This window comes from Aegilops tauschii, chromosome 1 (assembly GCF_002575655.3).
Source record: "Aegilops tauschii subsp. strangulata cultivar AL8/78 chromosome 1, Aet v6.0, whole genome shotgun sequence".
Classification (NCBI taxonomy): Eukaryota; Viridiplantae; Streptophyta; class Magnoliopsida; order Poales; family Poaceae; genus Aegilops; species Aegilops tauschii.
Window position 1 is genome coordinate 323367518 of NC_053035.3, and position 21360 is coordinate 323388877.

Here is a 21360-nt window from a genome sequence, read left to right on the forward strand (position 1 = left end):
TGCCCGAGATTCGATCGTCGGTATCTCAATACCTAGTTCAATCTCCTTACCGGCAAGTCTCTTTACTCATTCTGTAATGCATCATCCCGTAACTAACTCATTAGTCACATTGCTTGCAAGGCTTATAGTGATGTGCATTACCGAGAGGGCCCAGAGATACCTCTCCGATACACGGAGTGACAAATCCTAATCTTGATCTATGCCAACCCAACAAACACCTTCGGAGACACCTATAGAGCATCTTTATAATCACCCAGTTACGTTGTGACGTTTGATAGCACACAAGGTGTTCCTCCGGTATTCGGGAGTTGCATAATCTCATAGTCAAAGGAACATGTATAAGTCATGAAGAAAGCAATATCAATAAAACTCAACGATCATAATGCTAAGCTAATGAATGGGTCTTGTCCATCACATCATTCTCTAATGATGTGATCCCGTTCATCAAATGACAACACATGTCTATGGTTAGGAAACATAACCATCTTTGATTAACGAGCCAGTCAAGTAGAGGCATACTAGGGATACTCTGTTTTGTCTATGTATTCACACATGTACTAAGTTTCCGGTTAATACAATTCTAGCATGAATAATAAACATTTATCATGATATAAGAAAATATAAATAACAACTTTATTATTGCCTCTAGGGCATATTTTCTTCAAGCAGTCACTGCATACACAGTAAAAAACAGAGTGAAAATCTTCAAACCTAGAAATGAGGCAGAGAGATTCAAGTTGCTAAGAACTACGCCGACTGGACGCTCCGCAATTTAGCTCGAAGGGTATACTTCGAGAGCACAACGGAGGAGCGAGCCAGGATGCCGCCCCCGAGTGGGCCGGCGTTGAGCATCGTCCGCTGGGCAAGGGAGGAGGCGAGAACTCCACGGGGCAGGGTGAGGTGGTTGTGCCTAGCAGGTCAGATGCCGACCACGGCGCCGCCGCAGTCTGAACAGGTGGATCCTCTGCCGCTTCTGTCTCCACGGCCAGGCCTGACAATGGAGGAGCTCTGAATTAGCCTGAATGTGTGTCCCTTTATGCCATTGTAATGTTGTCTTTTATGTTGTCAATCAAAACGAGTCTATGTGCCTTTCATGTTGTCAATCAAAACAAATCCGTGGGCTGTCAATTTCAGTTTTTCATAACCTTCAGTTGTCTGTCAAATTCGGTTTCAACATTCAATTGTCAAACAAAAGTGAATCACAACAACATTTAACGGGGCAATTTTTGCAAACATCAACTTTTGCTGCAAATGTTTTCAGCAAACAACATGGGATGTTTTACTACACTGAACATTTAGCTAATCAGTACATCTTGCAAATGGGTGCAACTGAACATTACATTCCTACACAAAACCTCTTATCATCAGAGATACAACAACATACAACACTGCAGAGCAGCAGACCAAACAGGCTAACCAAATATCCCTACTATCCTTACTCTTCAGCTTCTTCTTTTGGTTCATCTTTATGGCCTTCCTCTCTGCCTTCAGACTCACAATTTCAGCATCCTTGTCAAAGACAGATTTTTGCAAAGAAACATTCTCTTCAGCAAGTTTGCCAATAACCTGCCTAGGCCTCCCCTGCCACTCTTTGTCCACCCACTTCAGATAAGCACATGTGTCATTACCCTAAAAATATAAAAACCAACAATTTTGCAACACCAATTCAGTAAAAGACGGCTCAATTCTTAACTGAATACTACTGTCAATGCCATCTTCCAAAGTTCAATAGTTGACAACATTTGTAAACTACCTCAACAGGATAGACAAGAAACCTACAACCATAATCGTATCCTTCAGAGCAAACTCTTCGTTCTGGGTTCATAAAATGACAACATTTGTCACTACTGTCAGTGCCATTGAACATAGTATCAGGAGATGAAACAGGTATGCTCCAGTCAAATTCAGGTAGTGCTTCTGTCCCCTACATACATACAATCTACCATGAGTAAGAACCAACCTAAGAATGAACTACCATGAGTAAGAATCAACCTACATATCAGCCTTGCAACAATAAACAGAGGGGAAGACATGGCACCTTGCAAAAATCAACATCCATGTACCACACCTCGCCGGTGACCTTGGCCCACGGTTCGCCGTCCTTCGTCTTGTCGGCGCCGGCGAGATCACGGCCATGGAGCGGACGAAGATGGCTCGACGGAGAAGCCGCCCCTGACCCACGGCGGCCAACTGTAACGCCCACGATGCGGCTATATCTCCCACGTGTCGAGGCACGACTTAGAGGCATAACCGCATAGTGGTTTTGTCGCAAGAAGGGTCATCTTCACACAATCCCATGTAATGAACAAGAATGGGATAAGAGTTGGCTTACAATCGCCACTTCACACAATACATAAATATTATTCATACATCATCCAAAATACAATCATATAGACCGACTACGGTCCAAAATCCAAATGAAAATAAGACAACCCCAAATGCTAGATCCCCGATCGTCCCAACTGGGCTCCACTACTGATCATCAGGAAAAGACACATAATAACGACCACGTTTCTCGTCGAACTCCCACTTGAGATCGACGCCATCGTCTGCACTGGCATCGTCGGCACCTGCAACTGGTGTTGGAAGTATCTGTGAGTCACGGGGACTCAGCAATCTCACACCCGCGAGATCAAGACTATTTAAGCTTAACGGGGGGGAATGGTGCAAAAGGTGGAGCTGCAGTCGCAAAACATATATGGTGGCTAACTTGCGCAAATGAGAGCGAGAAGAGAAGCAAAGGAACGGACGTCATCTAGCAATGACCAAGAAGAGGTCCTGAACACCTACTTACGTCATACATAACACAGACCGTGTTCACTTCCCGGACTCCGCCGAGAAGAGACCATCACGGCTACACACGCACTTGGTGTATTTTAATTGGGTCAAGTGACAAGTTATCTACAACCGGACATTAACAAATTCCCATCTGCCTCATAACCGCGGGCACGGCTTTCGAAAGATAATACCCTGCAGGGGTGTCCCAACTTAGCCCATCATAAGCTCTCACGGTCAACGAAGGGTAAACCTTCTCCCGGAAAGACCCGATCAGTCTCGGAATCCCGGTTTACAAGACATCTCGACAATGGTAAAACAAGACCAGCAAAGCCTCCCGAATGTGCCGACAAATCCCGATAGGAGCTGCACATATCTCGTTCTCAGGGCACACCGGATTGTCCAAGCTTCCGATAGGCCAGACCAGAGTTGCCCCTGGTGGCCACCGGCGACTGACAGTTTGGACCAATACTCAGAGGAGCACTGGCCCGGGGGTTTAAAATAAAGATGACCCTCGGGCTCTAGAAAACCCGGGGAAAAAAAGGTATAGGTCGCAAATGGTAAAACCAAGGTTGGGCCTTGCTGGAGGAGTTTTATTCAAGGCGAACTGTCAAGGGGGTCCCATAAATCACCCGACCGCGTAAGGAACGCAAACTCAAGGAACATAATCCCGGTATAACAGTAACTAGGGCGGCAAGAGTGGAACAAAACACCAGGCATAAGGCCGAGCCTTCCACCCTTAACCAAAATATATAGATGCATTAATTAAATAAGAGATATTGTGATATCCCAACATATCCATGTTCCGACATGGAACAAACTTCAACTTCACCTGCAACTAGCAACGCTATAAGAGGGGCTGAGCAAAAGCGGTAACATAGCCAAACAACGGTTTGCTAGGAAAGGATGGTTAGGGGCTGACATGGCTGAAATAGGAGACATAATATAGCAAGTGATAGGTAGCGGAGCATGGCAATTGAGCGAACAACTAGCATATCAAAGATAGAAGTGATTTCGAGGGGTGGTCATCTTGCCTGCAAGATTCTCAGAGTTGTCGAAAGCTTGATCCTCGTAAGCGTACTCGACAGGTTCCTCGTTCACGAACTCGTCTCCCGGCTCTACCCAAGACAAGAACACAAACAAACGGAACCACAATCAACAACGAGAAATGCGCAAGCAACATGATGCAAAACATGTATGATATGCATGATATGATATGCGATGCATATGCGTGCTCCGGAAGGAAAATGATGAACATGGCAGTAACTTGGCAAACCAAGCATGCCACTAGAAAGATGAGATGATTTCGGTCGAAATCGATATAAAGATCACCGGAATCGGATGCACGGTTTGCAAATGCCAAGCAAAACAAGAATGACACTAATCTGCGATAAACAGCAAGATAGCACTTAAAATGCAACAAGTAGCAATGCTACAGCACCCCAACATAGCAACAAAGCACATGGAAGTAATCTACAGGAGATGCTTGACAAAAGATGAACACTGAGCTACGGCTAGTTCACAACATATCAAGCTCAAACAAGCATGGCGAAAGTGCAAAAGATTACAGGTTCACAGACTTGGTGAAAAACTGGACATGGCAGAAATCAGCATCAGGTAGCAATGTTCATAGCACGAAATCAACATGCTACAGGAACTTAACATAGCAAAACAAGGCATGGTAGTGTTCTACTAAATGCACATGACAAAAGTCCCTTACTGACCATAAGCCAAAAAGGACCAGAAGATATGATGGCAAGCATGTAAACATAGCAAGTTTCGTTATCAGGTTTCAGACAGCAGAAAACAGAGCATGGCAGAAATATTAATAAGTAGGCCTTTTTGTGAGCTTGATGCACTCACTACAGAGCAATGCATGACAAACCAAGCATACCTACAGCAAGATGACATGTTTATGAAGCTGTCCATGGCAAGAAAAATTACATAGCATGTATGGATCAACTACAATAAGCTTGGCAAAAATGCATATCATGTTAAGAATCTGCCAGAAATATTTTATAGCAAAAGTAGAGCAAGATTGAGTCATCCTATGGTACTCTAAAATTGCAAACAATTGCAGGAATGGATCAATTAAAACTATAGCTACAAAACATCCTTACTGAACATATCCAAACTATGCATGGTTCTCTCTCTAGCATCAAGTTTACATGGCAACAAAATTACAGCAGACAAGGACTTAGAGAAATCACTGTCCCTGAAATCAGAAATATTACGGGGCCTATTTTGCATGCTTGTGCTAGTCACCACAAAGACCACAAAAATACATGGACTATACCAATGGAAAGATGGCATGGCATACTTCAAAACACATGTAGAGGTCATGCTCAAAAGATGCACAGAAAAAATGATACAAAAAAGACAAATCTCCAAGTTCTGACAAGAACCAGAGATTAACAGCAACTAGCCCTCTTCCAACGAAGATTTGGGCATCAAGATGACCTCTAATGAAAATGGTGCAATTGAACGAAATGAAGAGCATCACGAGACGAACAATTTGACATATTATACGCGCGAATCGAAGCTACATGCACAGAGTTATCGCATCGGGAACAAGTGCACTTGCTGATGGAATTTAGGACTTGGGAGAAAATACGAGGACGAGAAAGTCAACGTCCTCACCGGATCTGGATCGAGCCCGAGCTCCAGGAGCTCGTCGCCGGCGGGAGAGAAGGAGCCGGCGGTGGCGGTCGCCGGCGGTGGAGGAGGGGCCCGGAGGGCGGCGGCGGGCGGCGCCGGTGGCCGGAGGCGAGGCCGGCGGCGGGCGGCGGCGCGCTGCGGCGGCGGAGGCGACGGCGGCCGACGGGAGGCGCGGGCGCGGAGGCGCGGAGGAGCGGGCCGAGGGGGCCGGCCACGGGCCCGGCGGGCCGGCGCGGTCCGGGCGGCGGCGGAGTGACGTGGCGCGCTCCGGTTGGCCGGGCGCGCGGCGGACGTTGTCCGGCCGGAGCGGACGCGTCCGGCGCGGCGCGGAGGGAGAGGGTTAGGGTTTCGTCTGAGATTTCGTTTTCGGGATGCCCACTCATTTATAGGTAGAGGGAGCTAGGAGACTCCAAATGAGGTGCGGTTTTCGCCCACACGATCGTGATCGAACGACCTAGAGCATGGAAGAGAGTTTGGTGGGTTTTGGGCTGGTTTTGGAGGGGTTTTTTGCTGGATACTCAAATGGACATAGCGGAGGCCCGGTTAACCGATGGAGTACCAAACGACCTCCGAATGGAACGAAACTTGACCGGTAGGCTCCAGGTGGTATATTAAGACCACTTGACAAGCCTTGGTCCATTCCGAGAAAGTTTGACACACGCACACGAAAGAAAACAAGAGGGGTGCACCGGAGGAGATAGGAGCGCCGGATTGGAAAACGGACAACGGGGAAAATGCTCGGATGCATGAGACGAACATGTATGCGAATGCAATGCACATGATGACATGATATGAAAATGCATGACATGACAAAATACAAAACGAAAGACAAAATCCGACAACGGAGGGAAAAACATATCACATAGCCGAAAATGGCAAGAGTCGGAGTTACAAATATGGCATGTTACATGCGGGGTGTTACACCAACCCCTTCATGGAGCTGCTTCCCGGCTGACGATGCCCACCCCTTCATGTCGCACGAGGGCGGAGAGGAGGGAGAAAGCGACGACGCGAGTTTGGCGGCGGTGGCGGGGCCGCGAGCTGGCGGCGATCGGCAAGCAGCATCGGGTCTAGGGATTTGGAGAATGGGAAATGGATGCGTGCGGGGCGTAGGTTTCACACATAGCAAGGTAGCAACACATCATATCATAAAAATTGCAGGGCTTTCTGCAAATACACCACTACCTGACATAATCCAACGTGGCATGCCAAATGTCGCCTCCACAACCGTTTTGTATGATTTTGTTACAGCAGACAAGTTGGAGGGGCACTTTTGTGGGTTTTTTTAGTTCTTGTATGAATCTGTTCCCGCCCCTACAAGTTTATATACCAATTGTGGTATTAACTCTAAAACAAACAAGACATGATAAAATGATGACAAAGACATACCAGATGTTTCAATTTCGGTAACCATCAGTTATTCAATATTGCATTTAAATATCGATGGAGAGAGGTAGCGAAGAATCCGGAGAAAGCCAAATTCCACAAATCTTCTATTCGGGGTATCAGGTACATACAGATCACGATGGGAAGTCCGAAAGTGGCGCGAATGCTGCATATCCTATATACTGTGAACCGTCGGATAGAAATAATCGGATGGATATCATCCCTCCATACTGTGATAAATGAGCTTAATACCAAAGTGGAATTTTATGTACGATATTTTAAATTTCGATGCGATTCTGTTTTGCTTTTGCTTGCGTGCACGGCAAACCCCAGCTCGTAGTTGGCACCCGCCACGACGGGCCACGTGAGCGTGTCCCGTTCCCGTATCCCAACCCAACCACGCGGTAACCCCACCGCAACAAACCGCCGGAACCTTCGTCTTCGCCGTACCCATCCCCACACCCTCCACTCTCCGGCACCCGCACGCTCGCCGCGCCGTAACCCTTCTTGCCATGATGTCTTCGTCGCCGCCCGCCGGCGCCGCCGACGGCGACATGGAGACGCTGCCCCTCGCCGCCGCCTCCGACTACGCCTCCGTGGCCTCCACCTTCGACCCCCTCCTCTCCTCCTCCTCGCCCGCCTCCCCTCCCGCCCCCGCCGCCTCCCCCCTCTCCCGCGCCTCCTCCTCCTTCGTCGACCCGCCCTCCTACGCCGACGTCGCCGCCTCCTCCCCGCGCTCCGCCTCGGCCTCCTCCTCCTCCTCCCCGAGATCCGCGCGCGCCGCCACGTCCGAGTACTCCTACATCGCCGTCTCCGACCCGGAGACCGAGGCCGAGGCCGCCGCCACCTCCCTCGTCCCCGGATCCGCCCCCACCTACATCTCCTACCTCGTCACCAGCGCCCGTCGCGGCGACCACCGCCGCCACTCCGTCCGCCGCCGCTTCCGCGACTTCGTCACCCTCGCCGACCGCCTCGCGGAGTCCTTCCGCGGCCACTTCGTGCCCCCGCGCCCAGACAAGAACACCGTCGAGAGCCAGGTCATGCAGCGCGACGAGTTCGTGGCCCAGCGCCGCGCGGCTCTTGAGAGGTACCTGTGGCGGCTCGCCGAGCACCCGGCGATCGGGACCAGCGACGAGCTGCGCGTGTTCCTGCAGGCCGAGGGCAAGATGCCGCTGCCGAGCAGCACTGACGTTGCCTCGCGGATGCTCGATGGCGCAGCGCGGCTGCCAAGGCAGCTGCTTGGGGAGGAGGCGGTGGCCCCGCCGCAGGACGTGGTTCAGCCGGCCAAGGGCGGAAGGGACCTGCTGCGGATATTTAAGGAGCTGAAGCAGTCGATGGTCACGGACTGGGGTGGCGTGAGGCCACCACTGGTGGAGGAGGACAAGGAGTTCCTGGAGAAGAAGCAGAAGATGCAGGATTGGGAGCAGCAGCTCAGTAGCGCATCGCAGCAGGTAATTTTCGGGCCATCTTTCTTAATATATAAAGCACGCTGCTGAACTTCATGTTCTCGATGATACACTACCAACACATTATAAGTTGTTATAGTATGCTGCTTCTACTTGTGCTTGACATTGCAAGTCATTGTACGTTTTGAAGACAAAAGTTATAATCTTCCGCCCCATTGTAACATTGTTCCTGTAAATGTTTTTCCTCTTCAAACACTGTGTAATCAATACTCCCTCCGTCCGGAAATACTTGTCATCAAAATGAATAAAAGGGGATGTATCTAGATGTATATTAGTTCTAGATACATGCCTTTTTATTCATTTTGATGACAAGTTTTTTCGGACAGAGGGAGTACATCTTAAGCAGTGTCGTGCTTGGTCACTTTGTCAAGAACCAGAATGCCATGTACCACTTGGAGCAACTGAATGGTGTGTATCTAGGTGATGTGTTTCTTGCGTTTCTCAATCAGCTTGTCACTGGGTTCAGGAGATATTTGGGCCACAAAGATCGATACAAGAATCCTCCACTTCGACTTGTTGTTTGCTCAATAGCTTGAATCTAATGCAAGATAAAAGCTAACTTGCCTTCCCCCACCTCATCCAAAAGCTGAGCTGGGATGAGTTTGGAAGCAGGCGAGGTGGACTACTGTATGGAAGCATTTAATGTAGGATGTGGTTTTGTCGTATTAGTAAGGTCAGTTTATCACTAAGTTATGGGAGCTGATGGGCGAAGAAGATATGGAAAGGGAAGAAGAAACACATCGTAGCTCTTAGGTGCAAAATTGGTCACACCACAGCAGGGAAATTATCACAATTCGGATAGCTATTGGTGGTAATGAATTGCAACTTTTGTGTGTGAAAATAAGGTCCCTCTCCTCTTGGCCTCCATGCTTGAGTACACAGAAGTAACAGCCTGCAAGTTTTAGTCTCATTTGTGCCTTATGCCCGGGCAATCAATTAGCCACAGATGTCTACCATCTTATGAATTACTCCCTCTGTGAAGAAATATAAGAGCATTAGTGATCTAAATGCTCTTATATTTATTTACAGAGGGGGTACTTGTTTTATAGTTCTTGCCAGCCAGACATGAGTGTGCATAAGAGTGGCGTGTCAGCTTGCATATTGTTCGTTCTATGCAAAATGTCCAATTCTATAAAAAGAAGGTTCAATGCTTTTGCACGTTCATGACTTTATTTAATGTGTAATTAGTCGTGGATCCCAAAGCTGGTTTAGTTGACTAGACAAATGCTCGCTTTCTTTCCTTTGCGACCGGTCGGTGAATATGGGAGCACAGCTCTGTGTTTTTCTAGAATTAGCGAGTGTAAGCGATATACACCACTCAAACGACCATTATGGTTGGGATCCATTTTTCGGTAACATTGTGGTCCTACTTTGATCCTTGTTATAATATGTTGCTTCAAATACTACCTGCTTACTAATTAAATCATGACCCATATATGCATGTAGTGCTGTAGCACAATAATTGTATGGAGGATGAGATTGATAGGGTTTCATATGAAAGCTGTGACGCTGGTGTTAGTTCAAATGCTGGATCTGACACTTAACGTATAAAATAGAGAAGTGCCAAGGGCGTGGTAATGAAATCCTGGTTTAGAGTCATTTCACTGCAGTCAACTTGTACTAATATGGTTCGAAAGTGACCTATTCAATTCTTCTCCTTCTTTCTGTAATGGCAATTTATGGTTTATTGTGTGGATTTCCAAGATTCTTTTGGTTTCTGGTTGCTGTGCGTCAAGAGTCCTATTTGAATGGTATAGTTTCTGGTTTTAGGGGAAATTTCCCCATTTCAAGATATGCACCATGTTTAGACACTGGAGAGGAATGATCATGTCAGTTGAGCCCAGAACCCCACTTCCGGTAGTCATAAGATTGTGGTGTACCTGATAGCATGAGGCAAATAATTGGTGTGGGATTGAACATAAAAATAAGAAGTCAAGTCATGCTAAAATGTGCGGAAATGTTTTGATGGGTGCTCTTGAGTCTTGAGCAAGTATTGGTACTTTGGTAGTATGCACATGGTATGTTTGAAGGTAGTTTTAACAGTTATTTATGAGTTGATTTTGTTTGCTTCTTCTCCATAGGCGGAAGCACTTGTCAAGGCTCAGCAAGATATGGGTGACACAATGGGTGCTCTTGGATTGGCATTCGTCAAACTTACAAAGTTTGAGACTGAGGAGGCATTGTATGAATCTCAGAGGATAAGAGCTGTTGACAGCAAACGTGTAGCCACGGCAGCTGTCAAAGCTAGCAGGACATGTCGAGATCTGAATACACAAACTGTTAAATATCTGGTACTATTTCAAATCCTCAAATTGTGTTTTTATAGTCTCTCCTGGCTATTTAGTAATCATGTTACATGTCTCGTTTATTTTTTGCAGGATACTTTGCATGAACATTTGGGGATAATGCTGTCTGTCCATACTGCATTTTCTGATCGGGCTAGTGCATTATTGACTGTTCAAACGCTTATGTCAGACCTTGCATCATTACAATCAAGGATTGAGAAACTTGAAGCTGCATCATCGAAAGTATTTGGTGGTGATAGAACTAGGCTAAGGAAAGTTCACGAGCTGAGAGAAACAATAAGAGCTACTGAAGATGCTAAGTGCTGCGCGTTAAGGGAATATGAGAGAATCAAGGTAACTGACATGTACTTTGCTTAACGAAAAACTGATTGGATGCTTTCATAACTAGCAATGAGCATGTCATGTCCAATGGATGTGCAAGCACCACCACCTTTAGCTCATAAAAGTGTGATGATATGAGATATCATTAGTTTCTTTGCTTCATAAGGAATTATTCTCCTGCAATGGTTAGCTCAGCTTTGAAATAGATACATTCTACTAGTTTGTGTCGAAGTTTCTAGTTGCTAGTTCACTTTTGTTATCAACATTGCACTCCAGCAATGTTTTATATTGGTAGGAAACTACTAGTCTCTCTGCTGTAAAACCATTTTATGGTGTTTCCTGTGCTTTTTTTATAGATCAGTAAACACATTAAATCTAACCTTAAAAGAAGGACAGACCCAGTTTGTAGAAGCACCCACACAAGGTGGGGTCTGGGGAGGGATTATAGGAACCTAGTCTTACCCCTGCGAAGTGCAATGCAGAGAGGCTGGTTCAAACCCAGGACCTCTTGGCACAAGTGGGGAGGACTTCACCACTGCGCCAGGCCTGCCCTCATTAACTCTAACCTGGCATGCCAAAATTTTGCTCATGTTTGGTACCTGCGGGAGTTACTCCACAATGTTTGATATTCTACTCTGTAGAATTCTTTCTAATATTTGTGAGCACACCATGAATAATCTTATTTACTACCTTCTTTCCGGTTTATTAGGCCAGCGCGTGCCTCTAGGTGGACAAGTAGACCAACGTAACACAAGTTATATATCACAAAAAATATATCATTAGAAACTTCAAAACGTATACTTTCTAATGGTATAATTTTTGGAATATACAACTCATCTTATGTTGGTCAAATTATCAATCTAGGGACACGCGCAGGCCTAATAAACCAGAAAGGAGGTAGTACCTGTTTGCATGAATCCTAATCCTCAACTATTTCAATAGTTCCCTCGAAGATCCATTTAGGACCAGGAAATTCACTGGAATACACACAGAACTGTGGAAAATTATCTTGTTCCAAGCAGAGGCTACTACTTGTTGGCTTGTAGGTGGAAAATATTAAATAGTTCTGCAGTAGCTCTGCTTCACTCAAAATTGCGTCAATAAGCTTGTTGTAAAGCAGTGTCTTTATTGTTCTGCACTTTCTCTTCTAGAGGAGCACTTGCTTTGGTGCAGTGACCAATGTATGGATATTTCAAATTTGTGGCAGATATCTTACATCGTGGTTACTCTTTATGCAGGAAAATAACAAAATTGAACTCAGCAGATTAGACAGAGAAAGGAGAGAAGATTTCCTGGAGATGCTGAAAGGATATGTTACAAGCCAGGTACTATTTCAGATGTCCAAACACTTCCTCTGTGCCAACGATTGTAGTTACAAAACCTTTTTAGGAGTCTATTACATGACATTGCTCTGTAGCGTCCTAAGTGATTAGATAATTGATTATTACATGGAACTAATTTTGCGAGAAACCTTGGCCTTTATTCATTCACCAGAGTAGTCTGACAGAATCATTATACCATGAAAACACACTGGAACTATTACAGTCAAATTTATCTAAACCATGTGCCACCTCATTTGCCGTATGCTAGACCCCTTGGATCGTCGCTTCATTTTCTGTATGCCTTTGCTGCCTGCATGTTTGCCACTCCCGTGGGTTTGTGCACCAATGATCCCAGCATGGTCACACCAGTCCTTCTCCAAAGAAGATAACTTTGCACATTGCACAGATGGTTGTTTCTTATCCATGGCGAGGAGACGACAGATACATATCCTTGTCCAACACTACCACTCACATGCTGACCCAGGTGCTCCGCCATTTCAGAGCAGCGAACATATGACCCATAGCAGTTTAGATGTTGAATTCAGGATTCGTCGTCAACAGCTTACTAACATTCGAACGTGCATGCTATGCTGTTTAAATGATATCACATCAAGTTGCACATAAATCGTTTCTCCAGAAACATCCCTATTTTGCAGTCATTTGCTTTGTCCAGTGGTTACCTCGTGTAGCGTTCATTTTGTTACCTGTCGTTGACAGAAAACATCTGCTCGGCATGTACACAGGCTTCATATGCAGAGAAGATCGTCGATGGTTGGGAGACAGTGGCGGAGGAGACTAGCGGATATGCGCGAAGATCATCGGATGACACAACATATTAGCCTGTGTTTTGTTGGGGTACATGTATGTACAATGTAATTTAGGATGCGTTCCGAATAGAAGAAAGATGAACCTAAATTCAATTTGTTTTTCAGTTATCTGTCGCGTCGCTTTGCCATTGTCTGGAATGTACCCATCGATTGCTCTGTCTCCATTACCTCTCCAGGTTCACATCTTTTTTTGCTTTTCGAAATGTAGGCATAAGGTTTGCCTCATCTTAATATTAAGGATATTAACTAAGAAGAGAATAGAGTTCTACAAATGATCCTCAAACAAAATGTGAATGGTTACTCGCAAATATAATCGTCCCTAGATTTTTGGCTCCTGCGGTGATCGAAAGTTAACATCGGCTGTGGGGCGCATTTGTGGACGGTCCAAGAGATCGATATGTTGAGAGAGGCCATTGGCTTCCTATTGAGTGTCCATGATGGTCCTATTATCCCACAAATCCTTGACGGTCTCCTTCAAATGCCAAGCGAAAGCAATATGCTTGAGATGGAGCTTCTCGACGATACGACTCTTGTTTCGCTTACAAAGGGGACGAAGTGTACGATTTGAAAACCTACATTTGACCACCCTATCGGTGGTCCATATCCTATCTTGAATCATCAATTAAGCAAAGAACTTAAACTTTTGATGGCGCCCAAGCTATCTAAACCATTTGATCCACGGGAGAAAGAATCATACCCAGAAGCTATACCCTGTAAGCAAAGGCCCCGAGTGTCCATTGGGCATGTGTTTTCAAACGATGGTGAAAGTGATGCAGCATCCATATAGGTTGAAAAATTGTCGGATGGGTTTTCAACTTAGGGGCCAGTGGAAATCCCAGAAGGAGGTGTCACACCTTCTGAAAACCTATGTGAATTTTATTATTTTATTTATTATACTCCCTTCGTTCTTAAATTATTAGATGTTGTAACTTCTAATCTCTATTTTTAAAGGAGGATTGAACGTCGTGATGGTTCGACCTCCTTTCCTCTCCCTCTCCCACGCCGAAAGAATCGGTAGGAAAAAATCGGGCCCGCTCCCGCCCCTCTCTCGCTTCGTGCGTTGAAAACTGAAAAATAAAAACAGAAAACAGAAACAGCCGCATCCCACGACCCCGTCTTGAGTCGTGACACACCCACGATCTCCCCTCTTTTCTCCACCTCTATTTTTCCTCGTTCCACCCACGCATCTCCTAATTCACTCCCACGATCCCCCAAACACATCGTCTCCCTCCTCACGAAAGGGGGCCATCTAGCTATGCGGACAAGGAGGCGGCCAACGAGTGCAAGCGAAGGTGAGAGGTGCTCATGGCAGAGTACGGGGAGGTGTGGCGCCGATTGCTGCTCGCCAGCCTGCCGCAGGGGAGATCCCCGATAGCCACCGCAGCTCTCGCTCCTCGTCGCGACCGCGTTGGTTGTGATGTACCCGGCCCAGGCGCCACCCCGTGTGGCTTTCTTCTCCGTTGTCATTCGTGGGCAGTGGATCGTTCGCGCTTCGCCGTCGACTCGTCCTCCCGCCTTTCTAGGTGGCCATGTCTGCTTTACGCTCCGCCAACGACAACGTCTCCCCTGGCCGCCTGTCCCGCCCTGCCTCCAAATCGAGCCACTACAGTCTGAAGGTAAGCTTCATCGTTGATTCATTTTCTTGATGTTTCTTATGTTTCTGATTACACAATAGTCTGAATGTCATGAGAGATCTTGTGGGTTCAATTATTAACTGAATAGATGATGTCACTTCGTTTGAGTTTGGAGATATTGGGAGTGCCAACCATTGGCGACTCATTTTATAATCTGTACTATTATGTTTACTTAGTTTCTGGAGAGATTAAGGTATATATTTAGCTTATGTTGTGCCCATAAAGTGGTTGAAAGAATTGCTCTTGTATAGAAGTGTAGACTAAAAATACAATGGATAGTCCAAAAAGCTATATGATGACAATCATATTCAAAGTTCTACAGAGTATTAAACACCTAGTACATCTCCATTTGTTTTCTGCTAAAGCTTGAATGATCTTTTTTTTCAATATTTTGATGCAACCATATCTCAACCACATGATGGCACAGTGGCACACTACTGTCTTATATATAAGATCTCGAGCCTGACGCGGGAGGACGACATCGACCATGGAGCAGAGCGCAGCGGGCAGGGTCCGACAGCAGCAAGTGACTTTTTTTCTTATTGACAGCTTGTTCCTGCACATACATCCTGGGTAAAGCAACCGTATATGATGCTGACTTTGAGAGGCTGATCTGAATTAGGTGACATATGGAGGGATTAACAACGGATCAGCGGGCCACCATGGTGGTGGTGGGCCGCGATGTTTTAAGATCAAACGGTAAAGTAATATCGTGTACTTGTGCTAAGTACTTTTGGTTAGTCTGCTGAAGGATTCATATGGTTACAACATTTACTTCATAGCCACGCCTGTTTTTGTCTTCTAGGCGGGCTCAGTTTGCATAGTCCTCGCCAATGATCATTTCAGAGCCTGGGCATAAGTAAACTTCTGGTTGCTGTATTTTCTACCTGTTCTACCAACCATTGTGCCTAATTTAAACTGGCACGCCTGATTATGTTCTGTGGGTTTGTCCTCAGCTTGCAGGAATCCTGTTAGATTCAGACAACCTTTCCAAGATGTGCTCACAAAAAGATTCAGAGGCAGTGCGATTGCTCTTGTTCGGTAGCTCTGAGCATAAGAGGCACGAATTATATCAACAATGTAATGTACTACTCTTCATCTGACATTGATTTACAAGCAGAACATGTATGGAGAAGTTGCAAAATATTTTAGTAATAACCGTTGGCAACTTTGACCTTTCTTTCGACAGGTGATGCGTACTCACAATGATCATTCTTTCGTCGAGTTCTTGAAGAACACCTACAGAAAGTCATCCACGGATGGTAAGTTTTCTCCATAATATCTTCACATGGTTCCCCGCCTATTTGTTGGAAATTCTTTGCTTAAGTTACTGTATACTTATCCGTGTCTAAGATAAATTTGCAATATGCCCATTAAATTAAAACATCATTGATGAATTATTGTAGTTCAAATTAACTAGGTGATGGGTACAGTACTCCAGAGCAAAAGCATTCAGTTTCAGGGACATCACAAGATGCTAAAAAAGTCCAATTAAAATAATTTGGTCATAAGACATGTAATAATTGACTTCTAAAAAATGAACTAGACGGTTAAAGTTTCTGAAAATAACGCAGAGGTAACTTAGATGGTTAAAGTTTCTAAAAAATGAACTAGATGGTTAAAGTTTCTAAAAAATGAACTAGACAGGTAAGGTTTTTTTTTGGATTGCTTGAGGTAGGACTTCTAGGAACAAAGGAGCAGCACTTGGAGAAGACGGGGGCCAAAAATATAGTTGCAATATTCAGATATATTAAGCGAGAACTTGGTAGATCAAGATAAGTACAACAAGGAGATCTCCCTTGCCTCTTATGCAGTCCGACAGGTTTGGAAAGAAATAAGTGGAGATCTTTTTAGGCCAAAGAGATGGATCTGGAAGTTTTTTTTGTGTGTGGATGGAAGAGTTGGTTTCTGAAGTTATTAGAATGTTAACCTCCCTTTGGAGGCATTTGACACCTAGCCTTTGCTCCTTTACAACCGAGCTGACTTCTTGACATCCTTGAAATTTCTTTTCTACTTTTTCATCTTGTTATGTTGCCTCTTGGATAAGATTCAACCTGTTTCCTGTAGGAAAAATAAGATTGAAAAAGTATATTATTAGCCTGCATCAATTGCAGTGCGTAACACGTCAGATTATACACAATAATGGCCCCTTGTATGGAAGAAGAAGTGAGATAATTGCACATTATTATTCTTGAGATGATTGCAGTAAGTAAGCATAAGAAGAGCGATGCTTCACGTACGACAAATCACATACGATTTTTGTCAATGCGAAAAAGGCAGCCTTGATTGCATATGTAGGAAGCGTCGTCACCATCCATCGCCAGGTCGTACAAAAATAGGAATAACTTTAGTCGTGCGTGAATTAATTTAGTTTGAGTAACAATGATGGGAAGAACCTCACATGGTTTTATCATTGATGGTAGGCACCCAACATGGTTTCCATCTTTGATTCATTATGGATTCATGGTCAACGCTTTCAATCGGTGGTGAGAGATGTTGTCGTGGGTGCTTAAATGTTTGATGTTAGATGTTGTCGGTTCCCTAGGACATGTTCGCTTTTTTCTGTTATGTTTGGATGCTTTGTATCATTACTCGGTGGCAAAAAAATTCTAAAGGCTTTATCGCAAAAAGCTTCTGGACTGGATGAAGAATATCAATGGAACATGTGGATTGCATGAGTATGGTGTTGCAAGAGTTACGTGAGGATTTGACATTTGTTTGGATGCGGTCTTAAACTGGATGACCATTTGTATTTCCATTTGTCGTAGAATAACAAGTAATAGATTATTGCCTTATTTATAAATTGTCTTGCTCGGCAACGCACGGACAATCAACTAGTATGTATAGACGTGTTTTAGTTGGATTTTATATAATTTCCTCTTTGATAGAAAATTTGGAGCTCCTCAAAATCCCCAACAGAGGATACTACAGTTTGGCGGCAGCCTTCCAGCGACGGGAAGGAACACAAGTGCGGTAAGTACAACCAGATAGTATTTTAAAAAGACAGTGAAAAAATAAAAATTAAGAATACAACCAGACAGTATTTTAAAAAGACAGTGAAAAAATAAAAATTAAGAAAACATGGACAGGGAAATGCATTTTCACATTTTCTTTTTCCACCTTCCAAAGATCGTGATGCACAATCAAGGTTTCTTATCACAAGAAACATCGAAACAGAGAAGAGTTCCCATGCCTAACAGAACTACAAACGAAGCACAAAAAACTAGCTTAGGAGCTTATTAGTTCTGCAGAGGAATCCAATCCGGTCGACCATTTGATCTTCATTGGAGCGCAGCAGCGGACACCGAAGGGCAAGCCGACCAAACACCATAGACATGGTTTGGCCGCCGGTAGGGGATCACAACCCTTCGAAGAACTCGCTCATCTCAGCATCATGGAAGGCAGAGTTGTGCATGGCCCGATCCTCTGATATCCACATTGGGTAAGGATAATCAGACTGCAGCATGCCCTCCAGCATGCCTTGGTCCAAGCCATCCAGGTAGAGAGGTTCCTGCTGGCCCATCTCCACGCCAGTGTTGGCTCCACCATTCCAGGAGCCCCCAGTGACCGGCTCGACTTCAATTGGGTCGGCTTCCATCAATCTCAATAATTCTTCTATATCAAAACCGTCTGCTTCTCCATCCGGCAAACTGGAAATAGGCTCCAATGGCTCGAACACATCCTCTTCGGATGTGCTCCTTGAAATGCTTGAGCCAGCGTCAGGAACAGTGTCTTGATGGCTGTAATGCTCGACAGACTCCAGCACAACTGATTCTGTGGACTCAAGCGCATCTGGCTGGGAGTAAATCTCAGGAGCTTGAGCTTGTCTCGGCAAGGAAGAAGCAACATCTGAGTGGTTGGTGGACGTTGTAGTAGACTCGCATGATGCTGAAGCACCACGTACAACACCTTCGATTGCCGCTGGTACAGCCACAGCAGGAGCTTGTGCAGGATGCACAGGGAAGTTGGTACGAGCCAGTGCGCCATACATTGCTCTGGCTGCCTCGTCATAAGCACGGGCAGCATCCTCAGCAGTGGGGAACGTTCCCAGCCAGAGCCTGCTCACCCGATTTGGCTCCCGAATTTCAGCAACCCACTTCCCCCAAGTACGTTGCCTTACACCACGGAATCCACATTGTGTATTCTCAGGTCCTCCTTTCCCCAGCATACAGCCCTTCTTCGAACCCTTTGCAGGTGGCTTCCTCGCCCTCTTTGCACCCTGTGGATCATGCTCCAGTTGTTGGTTCACTTCTTTCCATCGCCTGATCGTTTCAGAGACTGAATTAGGCCCATCACGTGATCTCCGAGGTCGCTTTTTCCTGTAGAACAAAGAGCAGAGCAGCAGTTAGTACCTTGTATTCTCTTCAGATTTTTTTTCACCCAATATAAGCACAAGGTACAATCAAGAAAGAACGCAAAACAACTGAAGCACTAAACAGACGAGCTCCACAGAAACATTTTGTTCAACGACTAAACTATTACTAAATGTACACAAACAGACCATCCCCACAGGAACAGATGTACAGCAACAGGGACATACAAACTTCCTTGTGGAAGTACCATCTCCACAGAAAACGATACCATGTTAAATCATACTAATCGGCTCCTAACCCTAAATGAGTTTTAAGTAGCAAGATATGACAAAAAAGAACAGGAATGACATCCAGATAAATCAGAAAGGAACCTGACTTCTAGACTTGAAGACTGATAAATCAGAAAGGACATGGCAAAAAATTAGCACTACAAAACTGTTCAACAATAGTCAGTTTAGGTGAGATGACATCCAGATAGAGTGGTACCATCAACCAACAGCAAGACAACGGTTCAAAAACCAACTATTAAAATGACAAGGCAAAACGGTCCAAAATTTTGGCTGGAACTCTTAGTACGGAACTGTTCAACAACACCTACAGTCAGTTTAAATGAGATCACATCCACAGAGAGTGATACCATCAACCAGCAGCAAGACAATGGTTCAATAGCAGCCACTATGAAACCAACTACTAGAATGATAAGGCAAAACAGCCAAAAGGTTGGCTGGAACTCTTAGTCATAGCTCACATGCTCTATAATAGATAGAGCAGCCAGACATAGAACGGTTAAACACACCGCAGAATAGATGCCACTGGCGGCGCATCTCCCTTGGGGTTTTGCCGCGCCAAGAGTGCATATTCATTACAGGGAAGATTACTGCTTCCTGCTGAAACACAAACAGTTATTTCTGCTGACTTTTCCAGAGTCAAACGCGAGGTACCCATCTCAGTCATAGTTCATGCTTCTGTTTACAGGAGTGATCAAAGCAGCATACCTATTGGTTTGACGAGAACATGACTCCGGGTACTTTCCTCTGCTCCACAAGTTCTAGTTACCGAAAAGAAAAGACAAACAGGACAACACATATCAGAGACTGGATGAACTAACAAAACTGACAAACAAGACATATCAGAGACTGGGTAAACTAACAAAACTGACAAACAAGACATATCAGAGACTGGAGTGGATAAACAACAAAATTGACAAACAGACAACATTTTGACAACAGGATGAAACAACGGAACAAGTTAAACAGGTCCAGCCAACTTAGTACTGACTGAAGTTAAAAACTTAAATGTTAGGCAACATAAACATCGCTCCTAATCAATGAAACAAACAGACCCCAAGGGTAGGACACCAATACAAACTGATGGTATTGACTGAAGTAACAACTTTTTTATCCTAGGGAGACATATACATGGTCCCATGCTCGTACAAACATTCTGTGGAGATGGTACTGAATGAATTTAACAAATTTTGATGCTATGCGCCATAAACATCGCTCCTAATCCAGGAAAGAAACCTGGTCCTATGAGCAGAACACTGGTACAATCGTTTCTGTGGAGATAGTACTGACTAAAGTTAAAAAATTCTCTTCTACCTACTACTACTACTACTAAAGCACCAACAATTTCATTGATTTATTCTGATTTCACACATCACTCGGGGCAGCATCCAATCCAAAGGACATAGATGACACCAATTCGCCCCAATCAGGGGGCTCATCGCCAAATTGGAACTAGAAAGTACTCCGTAACTCCCAATTGCCAATACAACCCTAACCTGAAACCCTAATCCCCAAATTGGCACCAAGACCGGTCAAGTCAACCACCGAACCCCACAATTCCCAACTCCAGGCACATAAATCGATCAGCCACCAGAAAATAAAACACTCCCGGGACCGTATCCCCCCACCGATTTCGAACCCCCAGAGCAAACCCTAACAAGAAGCAGGCACCGGACAGAAGATCTCACCTTCCAGGCTGGAGCGCCGGGATCTCGAAGGGCGCCGCCGCCGCCGCCTCGGCGTGCTTCCGATCTACCGTCATGGCCGACCCGATCCGGATCGGGTCCAGATATCTAGCGTTCGCAATCTTGTCGCCTGTTTTCTTCGCTGCGTCGACTTGGATAGAGAGTTGGAGGAAGAGAGAAAGAAAAGTCGGAAACCCCAGGCGCTCACGCCGGGGCGCCTATTTATAGCCCGGATCGGGGTGCTCCGTGCTCCGGACTCACGGAATTATCTAGGTCACTCGCGTGCGGGGCGTTGGCGCGTGGGGCCCGGATGTAAGCGACGCGGTCCGCGTGGGCCTGGTGCGTGGGGGTGAGGCTGCGGACGCGTGACGTCAGCTGTG

General features: G+C 45.4%; 3 protein-coding genes across 5 annotated transcripts; 1 reads left to right on the top strand and 2 right to left on the bottom strand.

The window, feature by feature from the left end:
• Positions 1–1028: 1028 nt before the first annotated feature.
• On the bottom strand, positions 1029–6533 carry LOC109741637 (uncharacterized). Its single transcript, XM_073511232.1, has 4 exons — positions 6357–6533; positions 2039–2186; positions 1754–1924; positions 1029–1629 (listed from the first exon to the last, which is right to left on the bottom strand). Exons 1-4 carry the CDS (start codon positions 6404–6406, stop codon positions 1345–1347), a joined length of 654 nt encoding a protein of 217 aa, XP_073367333.1. The 5' UTR covers positions 6407–6533; the 3' UTR covers positions 1029–1344.
• A 595-nt stretch (positions 6534–7128) lies between these two features.
• LOC109741641 (sorting nexin 2B) lies at positions 7129–13169 on the top strand. 2 transcript variants are annotated; one of them, XM_020300715.4, is made up of 5 exons: positions 7129–8270; positions 10367–10576; positions 10664–10924; positions 12151–12237; positions 12978–13169. In XM_020300715.4, the coding sequence occupies exons 1-5, from the start codon at positions 7332–7334 to the stop codon at positions 13071–13073; spliced, it is 1593 nt and encodes a 530-aa protein (XP_020156304.1). In that variant the 5' UTR covers positions 7129–7331; the 3' UTR covers positions 13074–13169. The 2 variants fall into 2 exon arrangements, with proteins under 2 accessions (XP_020156304.1, XP_040260602.1); XM_040404668.3 differs by having other exon boundaries at positions 7241–8270; positions 12952–13169.
• Positions 13170–17779: 4610 nt separating this feature from the next.
• Positions 17780–21198, bottom strand: LOC109741636 (dehydration-responsive element-binding protein 2B). Of its 2 annotated transcripts, XM_020300708.4 has the most exons (4): positions 20984–21198; positions 20004–20056; positions 19805–19892; positions 17780–19014 (listed from the first exon to the last, which is right to left on the bottom strand). In XM_020300708.4, the coding sequence occupies exons 1-4, from the start codon at positions 21055–21057 to the stop codon at positions 18054–18056; spliced, it is 1176 nt and encodes a 391-aa protein (XP_020156297.1). In that variant the 5' UTR covers positions 21058–21198; the 3' UTR covers positions 17780–18053. The 2 variants fall into 2 exon arrangements, with proteins under 2 accessions (XP_020156297.1, XP_020156298.1); XM_020300709.4 differs by lacking the exons at positions 19805–19892; positions 20004–20056 and having other exon boundaries at positions 20984–21190.
• Between the last annotated feature and the right edge of the window lie 162 nt (positions 21199–21360).